Genomic DNA, 20,831 nt, shown 5'->3' with positions numbered 1-20,831 from the left:
AAACATTTCTTATTCAATGGCCATAAAAATTATTTCTATTAATGATGTCTCCAAAGTTCAACAAATTTCTCGCAGAAAAATAACTTATCAGAAAACACACCCGCTGTTTGGTGCGCCGCTCTGTGACGAAAACAAGCTTAAGCAATGGCGTCGTCGAACGGTGCACACTCGGTAAGTAATCCTACAATTTTTTGTTTATAGCATAGTTCATACGGATTATTCCCAAAAAATTATGTGTTTTGGAAATGTTGAGTCAAATTAGTCTAGAATTGATTAATTTTATGGAAGAAAACCTTTCAAACAGCCATAGTCCGTAAACTGCATACGTGCCAGGCTGTGATTGGCTCATGTATTTAAGGACTCATAAAACATGAATTTCATAAAAAACGGAACGTATCTACCATGTTATAGAGGGGGTCGACTGTATTTCTATTCAAGCTTTTCTATTAATAGATTATATGCGAAGCATGAAATAGCAGTAACAATGGTGGAGATAGGTACAGAGTAATAAAATTTTTTAACTTTCTTTTATTATTTTATTACTTTCTGCATGGAGATACTGCAAAAGTTAACATCTCCTCCATGTTATCAGCACATCATCAATATATCCAGTAAACAGACAAACAACAAAATACAGAAACTGGATGAAATGTCAAAACTAAATTCACACCTTAGAAATCAACTCCAGCAAAAAGTTAAAATGTTTTCAACCTAATTTGATAGGTCTTCATCAGTTGAGTATTCAAAAATAGAACAAATTTTAATAAAAAGAATATTCAATAAATACCAGTATAACATATATATAAACATCCCAAAGCCAGATGTATTAATATTAAACCAAACAACTGCCATAATTAATTGGGCTATTTTATGCTACAATTAATAAGTAAAAATTAAGTAATTTGTTACTAGAAGTAGATGTTAGTGCCATCTCTTATCAAAATTTATTAATTTATAATAACTTAATAGAGAGGTTGCGGCCAACGTTTTCATCGCAAAAACGTGAATGTTGGACGTTCAGCGCCACCTTCCTGTAAGCCTAGAAGTTTGACAATATCATTTGGAATGTCAGTGGAATCATGCTCAATGTTCCAAACGCCATTGTCAACTTCTAGGCTTACAGGAATGCCACGCTGAATGTCCGAGGTACACATTTTTGCGATGAAAATGTCGGCCGCAACCTCTAATATTTATTAAATAATTTAGTAGAACAGTCTGGAAGAAACGAATTGGCCTGAAGAGAGAGTCAAATTTGCAATAATTTAGAACAGTCTTCTAGACTGTTCTAAATTATTTAAGAAATATAGTATTAATTAAATTATTATAATTATTAATTTTGATAAGAGATGGCACCCAATGTCCAACTCTAGTATCAATTTCTAAGTATCAATTGTAGCATAAAATAGTCCGATTAATTACAGCAAGTGTTTGGTTTAATACCAGTAGAACAGATCAAAATATAAATAATAATAATAATGATGATGATAATAATAATAAGTGCAGAGCCCAAACTGTTAGGATTTGAAAGTTGAAATTTGGTACACAGGGTACACCATGAGAATGCACACTAAGAAGGGATTTTTCGAAATTTCCCCATGGGGAAAGGGAGAGAGTTAAGGATTATCCTGAAGAACTTGGCTTCTACTATACTATTTTAGATGCAGTTTTTTGCGGGAAATTGAACATATTTTTAGATCCGTCTAAAAATTCTCTAATTAGCTTTGGAAGAAGAGGGTCTTGCACCTGGTGAAAATGGGTAAGATAAGCTATATAACTATAAAGGTTGTCTTATGTAAGGGCTTATCACATGAATGACCAATCTAACACATTTTAAAAATTCTTTATTCCTCTACTCTATACAATCCCCTTCCTCCCCATTGACGAGATAACTCGTCAAGTTTACATAGCGTTACAAAAAACTCAGTCCTTTCAGCCCCGAAAAAAAAATTTTTCTTCAATTTTTGGGTGTCTTTTAGGTCTCCAAATTTTTTCAAAAAAGAACTTTTAAAATGTGTTAGATTGGGCACTTGGTATGATGAACTAACATAATAAGATAACATTTGTAAACATAAATCAAATACTATAATATAATATAGTAGAAAGGTTAGAAGTACAAAATAATCTAATAATCTTAATCTTTGCTGTTATTATTTTTTGCTTGAGCAACACTGGAATCATCTGCTATAAAATAATAAAATAAGAATAACAATAAAATAATAATGTAGAAGTGCTCATTAAAGGAAGTCAAGTTAAAGCTCATATAGAGACTTCAATGCAATAGATAGTGAGTCTGCATCCCTGTAATTAAAGCAGGTGGAATTTCTATTGGCTTTATATGTTTCTAAGGGTCTCTAGACCTTAGAAATATATAAAGCCAATAGAACTTCCACCTGCTTTAATTAATTCTAAATGCCTAAGTGTGTTGAAGTCCTTAGCTGTTTGGATGATTGTAGCATCTTCCCATTTGACCTGTACTTCTTGTTGGATAGCATATGCTGTGTTGCAAAGTTTCTTATCAATGGTATACTTATGTTCTTTAAGCCTTTGTTTTAGGTTTTATTTTGTTGCCACAATGTATACTAATGTCCTGTTAAATCATGGGTTCTCTATTGCAATTGAATAATTTTCAGAGGAATCTTGCATTTGGAACCTGTGAACATACACATCAAAATGAAAAAGGGATGCTATACCACAGTTTAAGAAGCCACGCCCAGTTCTGTTTGCCATGTTACAAGCAGTAGAAGCCCTAGACAAGTTAGAAAAACAAGGAGTCATTACAAAAATTCAACACTCTGAATGTGCTATCCAGTGTTTCTCAAAGGGTGTGCCACAGCACATTAAATGTGTCACAAAATCTTAAAAAAAATAACATCACTTTTATTTCAACATCATTGTCCAAGTATATGTGCAATATTATTAATAATAAAGTACATAAAGGATCTTTTTATGACAAATTGAAATTGACATATCCAAATACAGGGTGTCTGCATTCAGGTGCTAACACTATTTGAATAAAGACCAATTATCTGTTGCCTGCAGACTATGTAAATCAGACTAACACAATACTGTATAAGTGTGAGGCACCCCTGAATTATCTAAGAAATTCAAAATATGAAATTATGAAATCCCGTCTTTAATCTCTCCAGTTCTTACAGAGATATATGTGTAGGCATGTGGCATATTACATATGCTTATGTATATCATGTTAATATTGTCATATTAAACCGGGTTTGTGTTGTAAATAATTTAGGGTTAGGCAATTTATTAACGTAATTTGAATGTATATAAAAATTAAAAATTCTATAAAACCATTTTTTTTATTAGGAAAGACTGAAAATGGATAAACAAAAATTTTTTAAGAAAAACAAAACTATTGATGTCAACAACAATAGTTCTGCAGCAGATACAAATATATCCATTGAAAACAGTGATAATATGGACAATATCAGTGCTGATGAATCTCAGCCAAAAAAATTGAAAATTAGTACAAGAAAATATAATGAAGATTACTTAAATTTTGGTTTTACATGGATAGGGGACATAAATTTCCCCTTACCTTTATGTGTTGTATGTGAATATAAAAAAGCAAACAGTGCAATGGTCCTAGCAAGCTAAAATACCATATGGAAAAAGTTCATCAAAATCTGATGTCTAAAGACAAAAGATATTTTGAACAATTAATAATAGTACCAAACAAATACAAAAATTTGAAAACACAATAAAAGTGTCTGACAAAGCACAGATTACTTCCAATGAAGTAGGGAAACTTATTGCACACAGAGGAAAACCACATTCAATTTGAGAAATGTTAATCAGTTCTGCTTGTTGTATAATGGTGAAATGTATGTTCGACAAAGATGCAGAAGCTGAAATAAATAAAATTCCTCTTTCCAACGATACGATAAGTCAAAGAATAATCAATATGTTGGAAAATATAGTAAAATATGTTCAACAAAAACCTGATGGTCAAATTTATGTTCTGCAAATAGATGAGTTAACAGAAATCAGCATGAAAGCACAATTAATGGGATTTGTTTAATTCACTAACAGAGATTTTATTATGAACCAATTTTTATTTTGCCAAGAATTGCCAGGAAGAACGACATGAAGAGAAATATTTAATTGTATAGATAATTTTTTCAAAGACACAAAGTTACCATGGAATTTTTGTACAGATATTTGTACAGATGATGCTACATCAATGATTGGGCCTGAAAAAAATATTTTTTGGCAGTTTTTAAAACAAAAAAATTCAAATCTTATTTCTACACATTGCATTATTCATCAAGAAACTTTAGTACACAAAACTCTCCCAAAAGAGTTAAGCACTATACTAGATGATGTAATAAAAATTGTTAACTATATTAAAAGCAGACTTTAAAATCACGAATTTTCAAACAATTATGCAAAAGCATGGAATTTAACTACAATTGTTTATTACTACATGATGATATATGTTGCCTTTCTAAAGGAAAAGTTTTAGCCCATGTATTTGAATTGCAAGCATAACTTTGTACCATACATTTTCTAAAAAGGAAATAAGTACTGCAGGAAAACAAAAGAATCATATGAAAACACGAAAATTTTATGATTGTTTTAACAATGATTTGTGGTGTACAAAACTGGCTTATGTAGAACATATATTTGCACATCTTAATATTTTAAATACTAGTTTACAAGGAAAAAATGAAAATATCTTAACATAAACAGATAAGTTAATTGCTTTTGATAAAAACTTATGTTTGTGGATGAATAAACTTGATAAAAATAATTGAGCTATGTTTCTTAAGATTCCTGAACAGATGAGAAATTTTCATGTACCAGTGGTGATTTGGTCATTTGGTTTTGCTTCAAAAGTCAATGGAAACATATTTTCCATCTACTAAATCAGAAGAATATGACTGGATTTGAAATTATTTTATTAATGATACATCAAATTGGAATCTTTGTCTTGAAGAAGAGGAAGAACTGATTTCCCTTTCATCTGATCAAACATTCAGAATTTCATTTGGATACTTTTTGGATTTTGTTAAAGATGAATATCCAAAGTCATCTAAAAGAGCAATAAATATTTTACTCCAATTTTCTACATCATATTTATGTGAGTTAAGATTTTCAACTCTAATATGAAAAATAAAAAAACGATAAAGATTGGAAAATGTAGAAGATGAACTGTGAGAAATAAAGTTGTCTGAAATTAGACTTGATATAGCAGGAATAACATAACATCATCAATCACATATTTCACACTGACTGTAATTTTTTACATAAAAATTCATTTGATCTCTATCAAATATTTGAATAATTTAAAGCTTTGTTGAAGGCATGCACATTTTCTTTTTCAATTATTTTTGTAATTATTTTTATATTTTATTTTGATTGTAAGAATTGTTTGCATAACACAGATATAATGCAACTATAAGTAAAAAACTGTTAATATTATTTTTTGTTCTGTTTATTTAATTTAGAAATTTCTTCTTCTATGACTACATGGGTGTGCCATGAAATTTTTCTTCTATGAAAAATGTGTCATGAAAGTAAAAAGATTGGGAAACAATGGGCTACCCCAACAGTAAATGTCAGGAAACCAAATGGAGAAATAAGGATATGTGGTTACTATAAACACCCAGTTAACCCAATCCTTAAACCATTCATCTATCTACTACTCACCATGGAAAGGCTAATGACATATGTTAGTGGATGCACCAAATTTACTATCTTAGACTATCGCCAAGCATATCAACACCTACAACTAGATGATGCATCAAGCAAACTACTTACATTAAACACATACAAAGAATTATATCAAATAAATAGACTTCTATTTGGAATTAACGTTGCAGCCCAAATATTTCAGAAATACATATGTGAACCGCCAGGGAGGTTGAAATGGTCGTACCTCCCTTTTCGGCTACAGGTCATTAAACCTGCTCACTTGTCAAGATGGCTAAATTACGAATGCAGTCTCGAAGGGTCGGGATTCTTTTTGGTCAGGTTGAGTGGAGGAGGTGAGAGGGGTCGTCGATGAGGCATAGGCGATATGCGAGTAAATGACACCATTTAACAATGGAAACAACAATTTATTAGATTAACGAAAATTAACGATTACATTCTCTAACACTTTGAGAAGTGAATTTAGTTCGCTAGCTCCTAACTCACAAAGAGAGAATTAACATTGAATGCTCCATACCTCTAGTATATTTCAACGTAGACGTTAGTAGGTTTATGCTCTTTTTCTTCTGATCGACGCACAAAGTTAAATATATCCTGAGACTTAATCCTCTCCAACCAGCCGTAGATGACAGACTCCCCCCGACGAGGGGGAAATAAATCGCTTTTATAGCTTTGGGTTGGGGAAATTAGTCATGTGATCGCCTATTGTGAGAGGTAGAGTTGGTCTTGCAGGTGTGGAGGTTAAAGTTGTTCCTGGGACCAAAACAAAATGACGAATTCGGACTTTAACTATAAACTTTTTGTCTTGCAGCAGAGGAATGTCATTGTTTGAGGGTTGAATGTTTATATTAACGAGGAAAGTTATAAGTTGCTATTGATATTTGATTCTTTTTTTCGACAATGTTATTTTAATGAGGAGGTGACAAATTTATTACAAATATGTTGGAAATTTAGGTGGAAAGTGAAAAATTGAGGTTTACACTGAGGTCGGATCTCAAACATAGAATTGCTATCAGGCATCCAAGATTTAGTACCATTCTCAGATAATATCCTTGTAGCGAGTACAGAAGAAAGTCATGACCAATGATGCATGAAGTCTTAACACATATTAAAAATGACAATGCTTGAATCAATAAAGAGAAACGTTCCTTTGGAGTTAAAGAAGTTGAATTCCTAGGTTATAAAATCAATGCAGAAGGAATCAAACCTATGGAAAGCAAAGTAAAAGCCATTAAGGAAGCAAGAAAACCCAACAATAAAAACAGAATTAAAAGCATTTCTAGGATTCTTGAACTTTTACCACAGATACCTTAAAGGATCAGTTCACAAATTGGAACCATTACATTGACTCTTAAGAAAGGATACTAAGTTTAAATTTCTTTAAATCCTTTAAAAAGACAAAGGAACTACTACAATCTTTCAAGGTGCTAGCACATTATAACATTAACAAACCCATAGTACTAGCATGAGACACATTACCCTAAGGGATTGGTGCCATTATTAGCCTCAAGAACATTAAATAAAGTCCAGCACAATTATTCCCAACTAGATAGAAAGGCACTTGCAATATTATTTGGTGTTACTAAGATCTATAATTATCTATATTTTCATAAATTCCACATATACACTGGTCATAAGCCTTTGTTGGCCATTTTAGCACAAGTATATAGCTACTCCAATGATGTCACCACCAAGAATAGTGAGAGAAGCTATCAGCATATAACTATGAGTTATTGCACTAACCAGGCAGCAAAACGAGTAACATAGACACCTTGAATAAACTACCAATTAATAAAGATATTTAATATTTAATTAGTCCCAGATCTTAAAAATAAAGTGGTAGATTCTATCAACAAAAACAGTCACGAAAAAGAAAAAATAGAAAACTCAACCCTACAAGTAGTAGTATATAGAATATTGTGCACATGTAACCCACCTAAAATTTATGTAGGAGAAACAAAAAGAAAATTATACATACAAGTCAAGAAACATTTATACTATACAGGTTCAACTTGGTTCCAACACAAAAATAAATATCTTTGTAAACCAGACTTACATAATATTAAAGTTCTGCATAAAGAAGGAAACCAATTTAAATGTAGATTTAAACAGCATATTGAAATTTGGAGACACCTAAATAATATAAACTTAATGAAAGGAATGCAAATAGAATTATGTTTGTATGACGATATACATACATAGCACAGTGTTGATCAGTAAACCAGTGATAGTCCATCATTCACCTTGATAGCATTATGCTAGAATATCCTTAACAGGAAATGTCCACTCAATAAGACTTATAACAACGTAACTCTTTCATAAATATTATTTGTAGCACGTAAAATATTCATAAGCATCACAGTTTAACTCTGTTATAACCTAAGTTGTATTGGTACCTTATTTTAAAAAGTATTGTATGAATTTTTTCCTTATACATAGATGTAATACTAAACAGGAATCAAAATATAGTAATTCAAAATGCATATATAACTACAGTACTGTATTAATAAATTATATTACAAAAACTGGCATTGTTAATTTAGTCAATGCAATTCTAGACAATTGAAATTTGGCATAGATTATTGCACCAAAATACTTTTTGGTGCAATATTCCAGATTGGTGCAAAAACCAAACTGAAATTCTATGCCGAATTTCAATTTGGTTTATGAATCACAAAAGAAATAGAATTATCTATTTATGTATTAAATTTGTTAGGAAGACCTATGAATAGGTCTAAAACATTTTTATGATCAGGAGTCACAGCAGTAACTTCTAGCCAAGTAAAAAAGTCACAGACTGACTATATATACAGGAATCAGAATTGTCGATTTTTGGGGGTTGATTTCTCTGTCCCCAAACACCTATAGTAATTCTGAATATCTTATTCAAAAGAAAACTGTTTTCTTAGGTAATGTACAAAATTTCAAGATTTTCTATAAAGTGGTTGCCAAAATATAAGTAATTTAAAAGTGCAAAAATCACCAAAACATGCTGTATTTTCTCCTTCATTCAGCACTGCAGACATTTGTAGAAAAACTACTGGATCTAGAAAGCTCAAATTTTAAACTTAAACCTTTCTCATTATTGGTGAAGTGCTCGAAAAACTTCCAGGCCAATAGGACAAAGTTTGTGGGATTTCCCTTAGAGATAATTCAGTTTTATGGTTTAATTTTATGCTTAAGAGAATAAAATTGCATGGAAACAAATGAATTTTATTCAAAATATTACTCAGAATTACAAAAGCTGAAATTTATGCTAATTAAAATTTTAACAATTTTTCTAAAGGGCATATCGAAAGCATTTTGTTGACAGTGTGTTCAATTGGCGGCACACTGGTTGGCGATGCGTTCAGTCAGCACAGACTGATATAAATATTGAAAATGTGCAGTTGGCAGTGCATTTGGTTGGCAATACACTGGTCAGCAGTGTAGTCAGTTGGTCCACCCCAAAGGGTGGGGTCTCATCCCCCACAAGTCGTACATACTTGCCTAGTCGTGGCGGGGTGGCTGAGTAGCCCAGGACGTCCCTGGGTGAAACTAAATAGTGTGGCGGCGACTCCGGGTTCGCTAAGCCAATGAACCCGCACCGGAGGTCAGCTGGAAGTAACAGGCTGGGTCAAAGGCTCTCCCCCAGAGGGTACAGCTCAAATCCGAGTTCGCACTCTCGGGCCGCCCGATAGTACAGGGGCCCGGCCCCTTCTAGCCAAATGGGGCTGGCTGCCCTATCAGCGGGCGAATAATCTCGCCATGTGTCGTAGTGCCAGCTGGCGACTGGAGAGGGCCCTGCGGCATGTGGTGGGGGGCTTTGCCGAGGCCACTGGGGGTTGAGCTGGAGGCCAGAACAGCCTCGATCGGAAAAATGACTAAAAGTGCGACGAAGTTGCCTGACACGACCCAGAGTGCTTCCTTATATAACCTTATGAAATGTCTCTAAACAATATAAACGATAGAAAAGTGTTGAGTGTCATCTCTGAAACCCTCACCTCTGAGGATGAAGATAGCTTGCTCATGGAAATCAATGAGCCTTCATCCCATCGAAAACGAAGCAGCAGCGGGGAAGGAATGAACTTTTCCCCACCAGTAGTGAAACGCCGGCCAAAAGAACTTACACCGGCAAATACCAGGCACAAAGTTATGACCTCGCTGAGAGGTATAATCTCAGAACTGCAGGCCACATGCTTGGATAGAGAAAATAAAATCACCAAGCAGGCTGCTGAGAAAGTCCTCGGCCACGTCGGGGCTATCCAAGACCTGGTTCTAGACCTCTTAACTGACCACGAGAGGCTACAAGGCATGTACGATAATCAGGCAGAACTGTTAGCACACAGCAAACAGACTCCAGCACCAATCACTTATGCTGAGGTTGCCAAAACAGGCATGCCAAAAAAGCACAGTAAAGCAGAACTGTCGCACAAAACACAAAAGTTGATGTTTGTCAGGCCAGAAGATCCTGGCAAAGTCCAGGATAGTGAAGAAATCAAAACGAAATTTATGAAATCAATAGACCCTAGAAAGGATCAAATAAGGTTCCGTCAAATCAGAAAATTACGAGATAAGGGTCTTGTTCTTGAAGTAGAAAATGAAGGGGATATGGCAAAGATTCTCCAAAATACAAAACTTAAGGAATTGGGCCTAAAAGCCCAACAACAAAGCAAACGTAGACCAAGAGTGATACTTTACGATGCTCCGAGACAACTTGAAGAAAGGGAATTGACCGATGCAATCATGGTACAAAACCCTGAAGTGTTCTCACAACCAGATGGAATTAAGGATTTTAAACTTCTCTTCAGAACTGGCAAAAGAAGGGAGGAACAAGTGCATTGGGTCGTAGAAGTAACGCCTCGACTTAGAGAAAGACTCATAACGCAAGGTCGACTTTTTGTCGATTTTAGTAGCTGCAAAGTAAAAGACTATATTGCAGTCAGTAGGTGTTTCAAGTGTCAGGGCTTTGGCCATGTGGCCAAATTCTGCAGAGAGACAGTGGACACATGCTCCCACTGCTCAGATACGGGGCACAGATTTAAAGAATGCCCCAAACAAAAAGAACAGGGCCAATGTGCAGCATGTAAGAGACTTGGCAAGCCGCACAATCACACTCGAGGTAACAAGCAATGTATGGCTTATAAGATGGCAATTGAGAGATACTTAAATACTATATCATACGACTGATGGGTAGAAGTATAAATCTCAAAGTAATGCAAATCAATGGCGGTAGAGGCCAAATAGTCCCCGCCGAATTAAGGCAAGTGATGATTGATAACAGAACTGATATATTGGCAATTCAGGAACCATACTCAATGGCCGGGAAAATCGTTGGTTATAGTATAAAAACGAGAATTATTCAAGGCAACGAAAGGAATGTGGCCCCCTGGGCAGGAATTATTATCTTAAATGACAATCTAACAGTCATGGAACTCACACATCTTAATGATTTGCACTGTGTCTGTGCTCACGTCATTATTGGAGGCTATGATCTCCATATCGTCAATATCTACTTCCAGTTTGGCGCCCCTATAGAAGAGGGGCTTGACAGGCTCGATAATGTGTTACGGAATCTCCCGAGCAGCAGGACTATAGTGTGTGTAGACAGCAACGCTAAATCCCCAACATGGGGAAGTGACAGAACCGATTCCAATGGTGAAAAGTTACTGGCCCTCTTGGCAGCTCACGGGTTAATTGTTGTAAATACACCAAGCCAGGTGTCGACATTCTCATCAGGTAGAGGAGAATCTAATATTGACATTACAGTCGCCAGTGAGCAGATCTTACCACAAGTGAGCAATTGGGCGGTACACAAAGGATGGTGTTCAAGTGATCACAATGTCATCACGTTTGAAATCTCGGCTACTGCACACTCTTTTATTGCTACAGAACTCGGAAGATATAATACACATAAAGCCAACTGGAGTTTGTTCAGGTCCATTCTATGTAGTGAACTTAATAAAAGAAGAGTAAGCAATATCAATAATGGAACGGATGTGGTGCGGCAATGTTATGCCATTCAAAAAGCCATTCTTAAGGCTGCAAAAGTCGCAATTCCCAATAGACAAAATGCTAAACAGCAACAGAGATGGTGGAGTGATGAACTTGAAGATATTAAGACAAAAACATATAGAGCAAGACGTAGATATCAACGAGAACACGACCCAGATGTAAGGGCCGACCTAAGGTCCGAATATTACCAACTTAAACGCCAATTCAGGAAAGCTGTGCTAGAGGCAAAACAAAGGAGCTGGAGGAATTACGTGACAGACACAGGCCAGACCAACCCATGGGGCTTACCGTACAAAATTAACACAGGAAAAATCAAAAGAGTTCAAATCTTCTGACCTATAAGATTTGGATCCACCGAGGCGACAGATTGTAGGCAAGCTGCCTCAAACATCATGGAATCTCTCTTCAAGCAAGACAATCTGGAAGAGGATTCGCCCGAACAACAAGACCTCAGAAGGAAGGTGGAAAGGTACAGAGGAGAGACGGATAGTCCCCCATTTGAGGAGTCTGAGCTTAGGTGTGTTGTGGCAAAAATGAAAAGGGGCAAGGCCCCGGGAATTGATGGAATTGATAAATCAATATTGGATTGGCCTATGACCACATAGAAGGCGAGTTAATCAAAGGCTACAATGCCTGCCTACGTTACGGTGTTTTCCCTGAGGAATGGAAGATAGGACGTTTGGTTACCATTCTGAAACCTGGCAACAGGGACAGAAGCGACCATAGATCATACCGACCGATATGCCTTCTCCCAGTTTTGGGAAAGACTTTGGAAGGCCTTATCCGAATTCGCCTAAGGAAAGATATGCAGGATAACACAGAAAACAGCCAGTATGGCTTCAGGATCGGTCGCTCTACTACTGACGCAATACTAAAGCTAAGAACACTGATTGAAAACTCAACAGAGAAATACGTCGTGGGAATTTTCTTTGATATAGTCGGAGCCTTCGACCATCTGTGGTGGCCAGACATCCTAGAAGAATTGACGCAACGACAGTGTCCAAGGAATTTATATTGGCTTATTAAAGATTACCTTCACAACAGGAGAGCTGCTATAATCGATGATAACATGAATATTACAAAACACCTTTACCGTGGGTGTCCTCAAGGCTCCATCTTGGGGCCAGATATGTGGAACTTGGTTTTTGACTCTAATCTTAGGCTGCTAGAAGCGTTGGGGTTCCCGGCAATTGCCTATGCAGATGACGAGGCCGTGGTACTGGAAGGGAATAGCAGGAGAGAAATAGAAACAAAAGGCAAGATATTAATGACCAATCTGGAAACGTGGGCCACCGCCCATAAGCTGAGATTTTCAACTGAAAAAAAAATCATGGTCATGCTGAAAGGAAGTTTAAGTGAAGAACGACCGCCTATAATCAAACTTTACGGCCATTCGATCAAAATGGAAAAGACAGTCAAGTACCTCGGCCTAACCATAGGAAAGAACTTTAATATAACCGAACATGCAAAGGTCGTAACGGGAAAGGCTGCTAATTATTTCAATTGCCTTGGTCGCATCGCTAGGACTGAATGGGGCCTCAACTCTCGAGCAATGCTCAATATCTATAAAGGGCTTTTCATACCCATGATCACATATGCAGCGGCCGCCTGGGCCAACAAAATCATAACACTAAGCAAGAGGAAACTCGTCGGAGCCCAGCGCACAGCCTTACTTCGAACACTAAAAGGATATAGGACCTGCTCAGCTGCAGCCCTGCAAGTGTTAGCCAATGCTCTACCAATAGAGCTCGAGATTTGGAAGGCATACGCCAGGTTTTACATAAATAAAGGCAAGGCATTTACTATCAAAGGAAGAGAGTTTAGCGAAGCAGGCACAGTTGAAACAAGAAGAGACAGAAGAAGAGAAGTGGAAGAATACCTTAAGGATCTATGGCAAAGAGACTGGATCAACGTCGATAAAGGACGTCATACATTTCGTTATATTAACAACATACAAGAACGACAGAGTATGAAATGGCTAAGGAGCGACTTCTACATTACTCAATTCTTAACAGGACATGGAGATTTCAAAGAGAGGTTACAGAGCTTTGGACTGGCAAATACTTCGTTATGTGAGTGCGGACAAACTGATAATGCGGACCACGTACTGTTTGCATGTGTAATCTTTGACGAAGAAAGAAGAGACTCAGATTTTTTGATGGATCTCTACATGAAAGCTGAAGTGACAGATGAAGATAAGAAGAAGATGATGAGGAAGCGAAACTTCCAGCAAGTTATGAAAGTCATGAGAAACATCTTGCGAAAGAGAACCAAGATAAGAAGAGTGACCAACTAATATGAACTAAAGTACACCCGTGACATCTAGTAAATATAAGGAGAACAAAACTGTAGATAGGGAGGCAGAAAGAAAAGAGGACAAGACCGCTGGTATACCTTGGGCAGGGTACAGCGGGGGCGGCTGGAGGGTGTTCTCCTGGGTGTAGTCAGTTGGTATACTTTATATATTAATCTTAGGTATACTATATATTCACTTATTGTAAAATTTTTCCTGGTAATGCTCTACAGTGGGGCCAGGAAATGTACATAATATTGTACCTAATAAATTAAAATGAATGAATGAATGAATGAATGTAGTCAATTGGTGGTTGCCAAACACTAACCAATCTTATGTCTTGACATAACAATACAATTATTAAACAAAAACAATTGCTATGCAAACAAAAACACCCGAGATATAAAAAAAACTTATGCCAAGTAAAAATTGATGACAGTTTAGATGCTGGTCAAAATTTTTCTTAGCAGTTTTTCTTTGGTAAAGATAAGCTTGGCAATTAAAGGCAAAATATAAGGTAAATACAGGTAAAAATCTTGTGGGTACTGCTTCCAAGTACCAAGCTTATCTTACCAAAGAAAAACTGCTAAGAAAAATTTTGACCATCTTCTAAATTGTCATAAATTTTTACTTGGCATAATTTGTTACATATCAAATGTTTTTGTTTGGATATTAAACTAATGGTGGAAATCGAAAAGTGTATTTCCTTATCTAATTGCATTAAATCCAGTTTGTCTTGAGAATATTTTACATGCAATTAAATCATAATGCAGTAACATAATGTGCTTGCCAAACATAAGAAATACATTTTCCTTCTTTAAATTAAAATTAATATAATGTCATTGATAGTTGGCTTTGAATATTTTCAGATCTAATTGCATTGTTTAGTGTGAATAGCACATCTGACCATAGTGGTCATTATAACTTACCATTAACATTGTTTTGTAATGCATATGTAGAAAGGGCAATAGTTCTTTCTTATTAATTATATCTATCATATTCACATTTGGTTACATGTTGTTTTAGGGAGATTTTATGTAAACAAGTCCTCTCTGGAATCAATCATCGTGTGTTCAGTCAGCACCAACTGATCACCAATCGTCTATTAAGTGATAATTGATCCTCATGTGATAACTGATTCCAGAGAGGACTTGTTCACATAGGATCTATGAAAAGATCCCTAAAACAAGTAGCTGAATATGAATATGATATAATTAATTAGTAAAGAACTACCACCCTCAGTACATACACATCAGAAAATGATGTTGAAGATGTCACAACAAGCTACTATGCTTAGACACACTACTAAACAAATCAAGCAATAAGAAGCTCTTGAAATTTTCAAAGCTGACAAACAAGCACATTGTATTAATTTTAATTTTAAAGAGAAAAAATGTGTTTATTATGCATGACAAGCACTTTATCATAATATGATTTAATTGTGTCAGTCATATGTACAATACATGCATCCCACTGGTTGTTTTGAATTTGATTTATGATTCTGTTCTATTGACTATTCCATTTTAGAATTTACATTTCACTTGAAGCAATCTTATGAGAAAGTCAAAATGTTTATTTTTTTAAGAATTATACCTGTTGTTGAACCGAATCAAGGTTGTTGGTATCTATACTAGTAGTTTTCTATTATGTTTATTCAACTCATAATTGTTTTCTTTTAATAATGTATTAAGATTTTAGTTTTCATTTCAAATGTTATTATTAGCTCATGATTGCTGATAGTTAAGTCATATAATCTATTTATATCTTAGCATAAAAAATAAAATTTCAGACCATACCATATAAGAATCTTGTTTGCTTTCATTATTAGGAAGCCACTCTACTAAAACATTTGTTGCTAACAATGAAGAATTAACTGACATAACTGGCAGAGGTCCTGAAAATTAGAAAAATTTAAAAATTTTTTAAAAATCATATTTTATTTTTCTATTATTAAATTAAAATTAAAGTGTATTAATGGCAATAGACAGTTATCATAAAGTTTTAATGATTAAAACATAAAAAAAGCAAAAATAAACACAAAATATCTCACAAGCACTTTTGACATGTATGTCTTCTTTGGATGAAATGAAAACATATTTGATAGCACACCATTTAAATTTAACACATACATTCCAATTAGAACATAATAACATTAACTGTTTAAAAATAACACTTGTTCCAATTAGAACATGTTAACGGTAAAATTTTTATCAATGTTCTAAAATTTGTTTTCATTTCACCTGAAGACATTCTAATACACGTTAAAAGTGTTTGCAAAATATTGTGTGTTTATTTTTGTGCTTTCATGTTTTTACTCATTAAAATTTTATTTACATTGTGATAGACAATGCTAATAAACTTTTTTCTGGTAAGAATCTGGCATGAAAAAATATTTATTTCTTTCATAATTAAAATTAAATACAAATGTACTGAATTCAGATTTTCTAAACTTTTAATTTATAAAGTGAAATAATTAAAATATGGAGATGTAAAACTAAAGCTCAAAACGACTCTTAATAAAAAAATTATAAGCTCTTAAAAATCTGAATTTATTTGTTTATTAGAAAATCAGAATATAAAAGTTCTCCTGCATATACTGTAGAATCCTGCATGAAGAATGTTAAAAGAAAAAATTTTTGAAATTATTAAATAAATTCTTTTCAAAAGAAGCCCAAAGAACTATAAGTGTACCTGTCAAAATTAAAACATCTTTAAATTGATTATATGAGTTTTTCATTGTTATAAAAATAAACATATACATAATGTAGTAAAACATATATCCATAAGCAAAATTATATATGCTTAACACTGGGTTATTTCATTTAAAATGAAATTTTCTTTAAATCAAAAATATATCTGTAATTGTCCATAATTAATTCAAATTATTTTAACTTAGGACATTGGGAAGGTTTCTAAAGGCAGTTATTGTGTCACTTTTAAATGCAAACTAAAACTTAATGTTAATTGTTTTTCTTATGTAAATGAAAATTATTAATTTAAATAACTATGGTTGTAACCTGCTGTTATTTTAATGAACAACAACACTGTTTCGTTTAATTTACAAAAGATATAGACAAAAAGAATTAGGTTGTAAAGGAGTCAATGTCCGATCGTTATTTTGTCTTGGGGCATTATTTTTATTTAATTATTTTCTTTTCGGGGTTCTTTTTTTGTTAAGGACAAACTCCTGAGCACCCATGACCATGAAAGAAAAAGCAAACTTAGTTTGCATCAGTGCCTGATCCTGTAATGACAACTTATGTAAATTAAGACAGTGCGGAGCTGCACTCGAGGTAGAATAAAAGGTGGTGCATCCACGACAGAGGTAGCTTCAGGTGACCACTGTGGGAGCGGTGGCGGTGATAAACTAGAGGAAATAGTATCTTTTGCTGTAAAATCATATTTTTTGAGGTGGAGATAAAAGTTTTGTTGATTATATATACATACAAGTTTCTTTGATTATTGATTTTGTTGCTACTTTTCAAGGTTGATTTTGTTGCTACTTTTAAATTAGTTAACTTTCTGTTGGGGTCAATTAACCCATTGTCTGTTTTTTTTGTCAATAGAATTAAACTTTATATTTATTGTTAATTATTGTCTGTGGTGGTGAAAATTATTGTTTTTATTTGGAAAGTCCAGGCTTGGTACTTGAACCCTACTATTGTGTAACCCCTTTTCGTTTTCATAAATGGTGCGTTACAAGGTTAAAAGCGGTAAGTAATATGGCAATAGAATGTTTACAAAGACAACTTTAAATCACGTGATTTTTTTCCTGTGTAAATTTGTACCATAAAAATTTAATTATAGGTTCAAGTGTGCTGTGAGATAAAAAAAAAAGTCGAAAAACACTGGTTTAAATAATTTATATAACCTTATAATAATCCAGATGGTTTAGGTTGAGTAGTTACTCTTTACAATTCTGTAAAAGAACACCAATTAAAACAATTATTTCTTAAAAAACGTGTAGTCATGTCATATCTATAAAAATGTTTTTATTTTACTTTAATTTCATTAACCATTCATTAGTCGATTCTTCAAGAATTTTTGAAAAAAATCAGAAAAAATCAATACCTTCATAACTCTCAGAGTCTCAGAGAATATAATGTATAAAATTTCAGCACACAATGAAAAATGTAAAAAAATGCTTGAATAACCATATGCAGTAAACTAATGAAATACAAGGGTGCACTACTTTCAATTGTTGCACATAATCAGTATGATTCAATAAAATAACAATGTAGATTAAATATAACTGTACAATAATACTATATTTTATATTCTTTTCTCTTCCATAATGTCTGAACCAATTCTAATTCATTTCAAATGTGTCAGTGCCTTTATTTTTGACAATGCAATTACAGTAGAGCACCGATTATCCGAATGCCGATCAACCAAAGCATTGGTTAACCGAAAGCATTCCAGTTGGACTGTGTCGTACTGAATCGAATGTTTTTGATACTAGATTAACTTGTAAAGTACAATTTTTTTGTTTTTATATTTTTCAATATATTTATTTTGTTTGTACAAAGTAAAGAAATAATTTTTAACGATACAATAGTCACAGTTATTATTGTAAAAATTTTCGTTAGGCTTAACATCGCTGAAAATTCAACGTGAAGCGACACGCGACGGAGAAAAATTTCAACACGGGATAGGTTAATATATTTTTTCGTACATAATCGGTTATCCGAACAACCTCAGTCCCAATTGATTCGGATAAACAACGCTCTACTGTATTTACAATGTTGTTGAACCTGAAAATGATTCTTTAAAAGGATTGAAAGTTCTTGTTCACAGAAAATAAATGATAAAAAATTTAGGGTGAATTTTTTATTTGTATTATATATATTCAAAATAATCTTGATGTCTCCCACTCAATATTAATAAAATATAAACAATACTATAACAAATATATAAAATACATTATTTATATTTTTTAATGCAAATTTAAATACATTTTAACTTACTAGTAGTGATATTCTTAGTGATCTCCCAACTTCTAACATTGCCACTAATTGTCTTCACAATAACTTCATAAGTATGTCCAGGCTCTAAATCCTTGTCAAACACTACCATACGTTCTTCATTACGATCAATCATCTGTCCAATCTGTGACCGAAATCCAAGAGATACTTGGTATTTATCAAATTCAGATAGAGATTTTGGCGGTGACCATTCAACAGTAAAAGAATATGGAGTAATAGATTCCAAATTAACAGTGACATTTGTTGGAGGCAATGGAACTAAATAATGAAAAAATGTTTACAATTAATATTAATAAGTGATATAAGTTTTAAATTAATATATTTTGCAAGTTTAAAATAACTGAAACTAACAAAAAGTTTTAAGTCATTAACTTCAATGTTTAAGTTTAAAGTATATTCTTATATTATCAAAGTATATTCTCATAAGCAATTATTTATGATTTTACAAAAAGTCAAGATATATTTATCTTCAAAATTAATATGATAAATTTAAACAAAGTTTTAAAAATTCCAAAATCAGGTATTTTGTCTAAATATTTTTAAAATATAAAAATGATATACTATAAAACATCATTATTCTGAAACTCAAGGAACCAAAAAACACAACTTCAAATTATCTGAGTCGAATTATCCGAACATTCTTGTAATTATTGAATAAAATTATGACATTATCTTATATAATTTTACCTATTCATTTACAAATGCTTTAATATTACAAGCTATTACTTAGTAATTAAGCTATTTAAAAAAAAAAACCATAAGTTAGAGTGCATTTAATGAAAACAGTGAAAATTAATCAAATTACATTCAAAGCAAGACCTGAAAATAACATACGAAAGAAGCTTAAGTGCTTTAATATAAAGTACTGCAAATGTCTTGAGATAGAGATTACGAAAATTATGTAATCTGATGAAAACAAGCTCTATTAACATCTAAAGCTATATGTAGATATTCTATCATGAATATGCACAGGTATTTAATAGACTGAAATTATTGAAACAGTAGATGTTTTGTGAAAAAATGTCTGAAATAATTAAATGACAAACAGATTTCTTCCATAAAAATAGAAAAATTCTCTCTTCATTGGCAATGCATACAATGTCCGAATGACCTTGAATAGACATCCAATAAATCAACAATGTATAATTGGTAAATCTGAAATCGAAAGTACCATTTCGGAATGAAAACTTTTTCATAAACACATAATATGATGGAAGATTTCAAATTACACAATATTTTTGTGGGTCACCGAACCAGATAATGACCTCAAATTTCATTGTATGCCTATTTCGAATTATCCAAACTAAAATATATGCAAAATCCTATTCTCTTGGCTGGAGACTAGACTTTGAATTATCTGATATCAAAATAATGAGGTTTTATTGTACTGGGATAGACTATAGCCTACTATATCATTTTAACACCAGAGAACCAAAACTTTTAAATCTTTGGTGTTAAACTTCTATTGAACAAATGACAAAATACAATTCAAATTGAGACCTAGTTAAGTGGCAACAAAAAGTCTCATTATAGCAAAGAACGGGACATACACAAAGGGTGCAAGTAAACCAACCTCAGCAGCCAGCTGAGATGCCAAAGTGGGAGCCTACCCTACCCTTGACAGAACACATTCTCCTCATGTACCCAAAGGATGGGAAGGAAAGCAGTGGTGCAATTTCTCTTTNACTGATTTTATTGAAAAGAAACATCCCGAAAAGGTTCACACTGGCCGTATTGCTGCTCAGAGTAATGACATTTGCCTAAGTCATTTTAGAAATATTTTAAAAAGTAGGCAAAGCCAAACCTCTTTGGATAGATATTTTACCAAGTGACATCTATCCAGTAAAAGTGCTGGTGGAAGTGAAGGAAAGAAAGCAAAAAGCAGT

The 20,831-nt window shown here is 33.5% G+C and overlaps 1 protein-coding gene across 1 annotated transcript in view; it reads right to left on the bottom strand.

The window, feature by feature from the left end:
* Nucleotides 1-20,831, bottom strand: part of LOC111641871 (tyrosine-protein phosphatase 10D-like) — an 87,530-nt gene that overhangs the window by 34,080 nt on the left and 32,619 nt on the right. The window contains exons 5-6 of the mRNA XM_023388124.1: nucleotides 18,928-19,203; nucleotides 15,757-15,854 (exon numbers count right to left, since the gene is read on the bottom strand). Of these exons, the coding sequence (XP_023243892.1) occupies nucleotides 15,757-15,854; nucleotides 18,928-19,203 (374 nt within the window). The remainder of the gene's footprint in view (nucleotides 1-15,756; nucleotides 15,855-18,927; nucleotides 19,204-20,831) is intronic.

This window comes from Centruroides sculpturatus, unplaced genomic scaffold, assembly GCF_000671375.1.
Source record: "Centruroides sculpturatus isolate CEXI.00-Female unplaced genomic scaffold, Cexi_2.0 scaffold1606, whole genome shotgun sequence".
NCBI classification, from domain to species: Eukaryota; Metazoa; Arthropoda; class Arachnida; order Scorpiones; family Buthidae; genus Centruroides; species Centruroides sculpturatus.
Note: the sequence above shows the minus strand (reverse complement) of the source record. Positions and strands in the feature narration are given on the sequence as shown.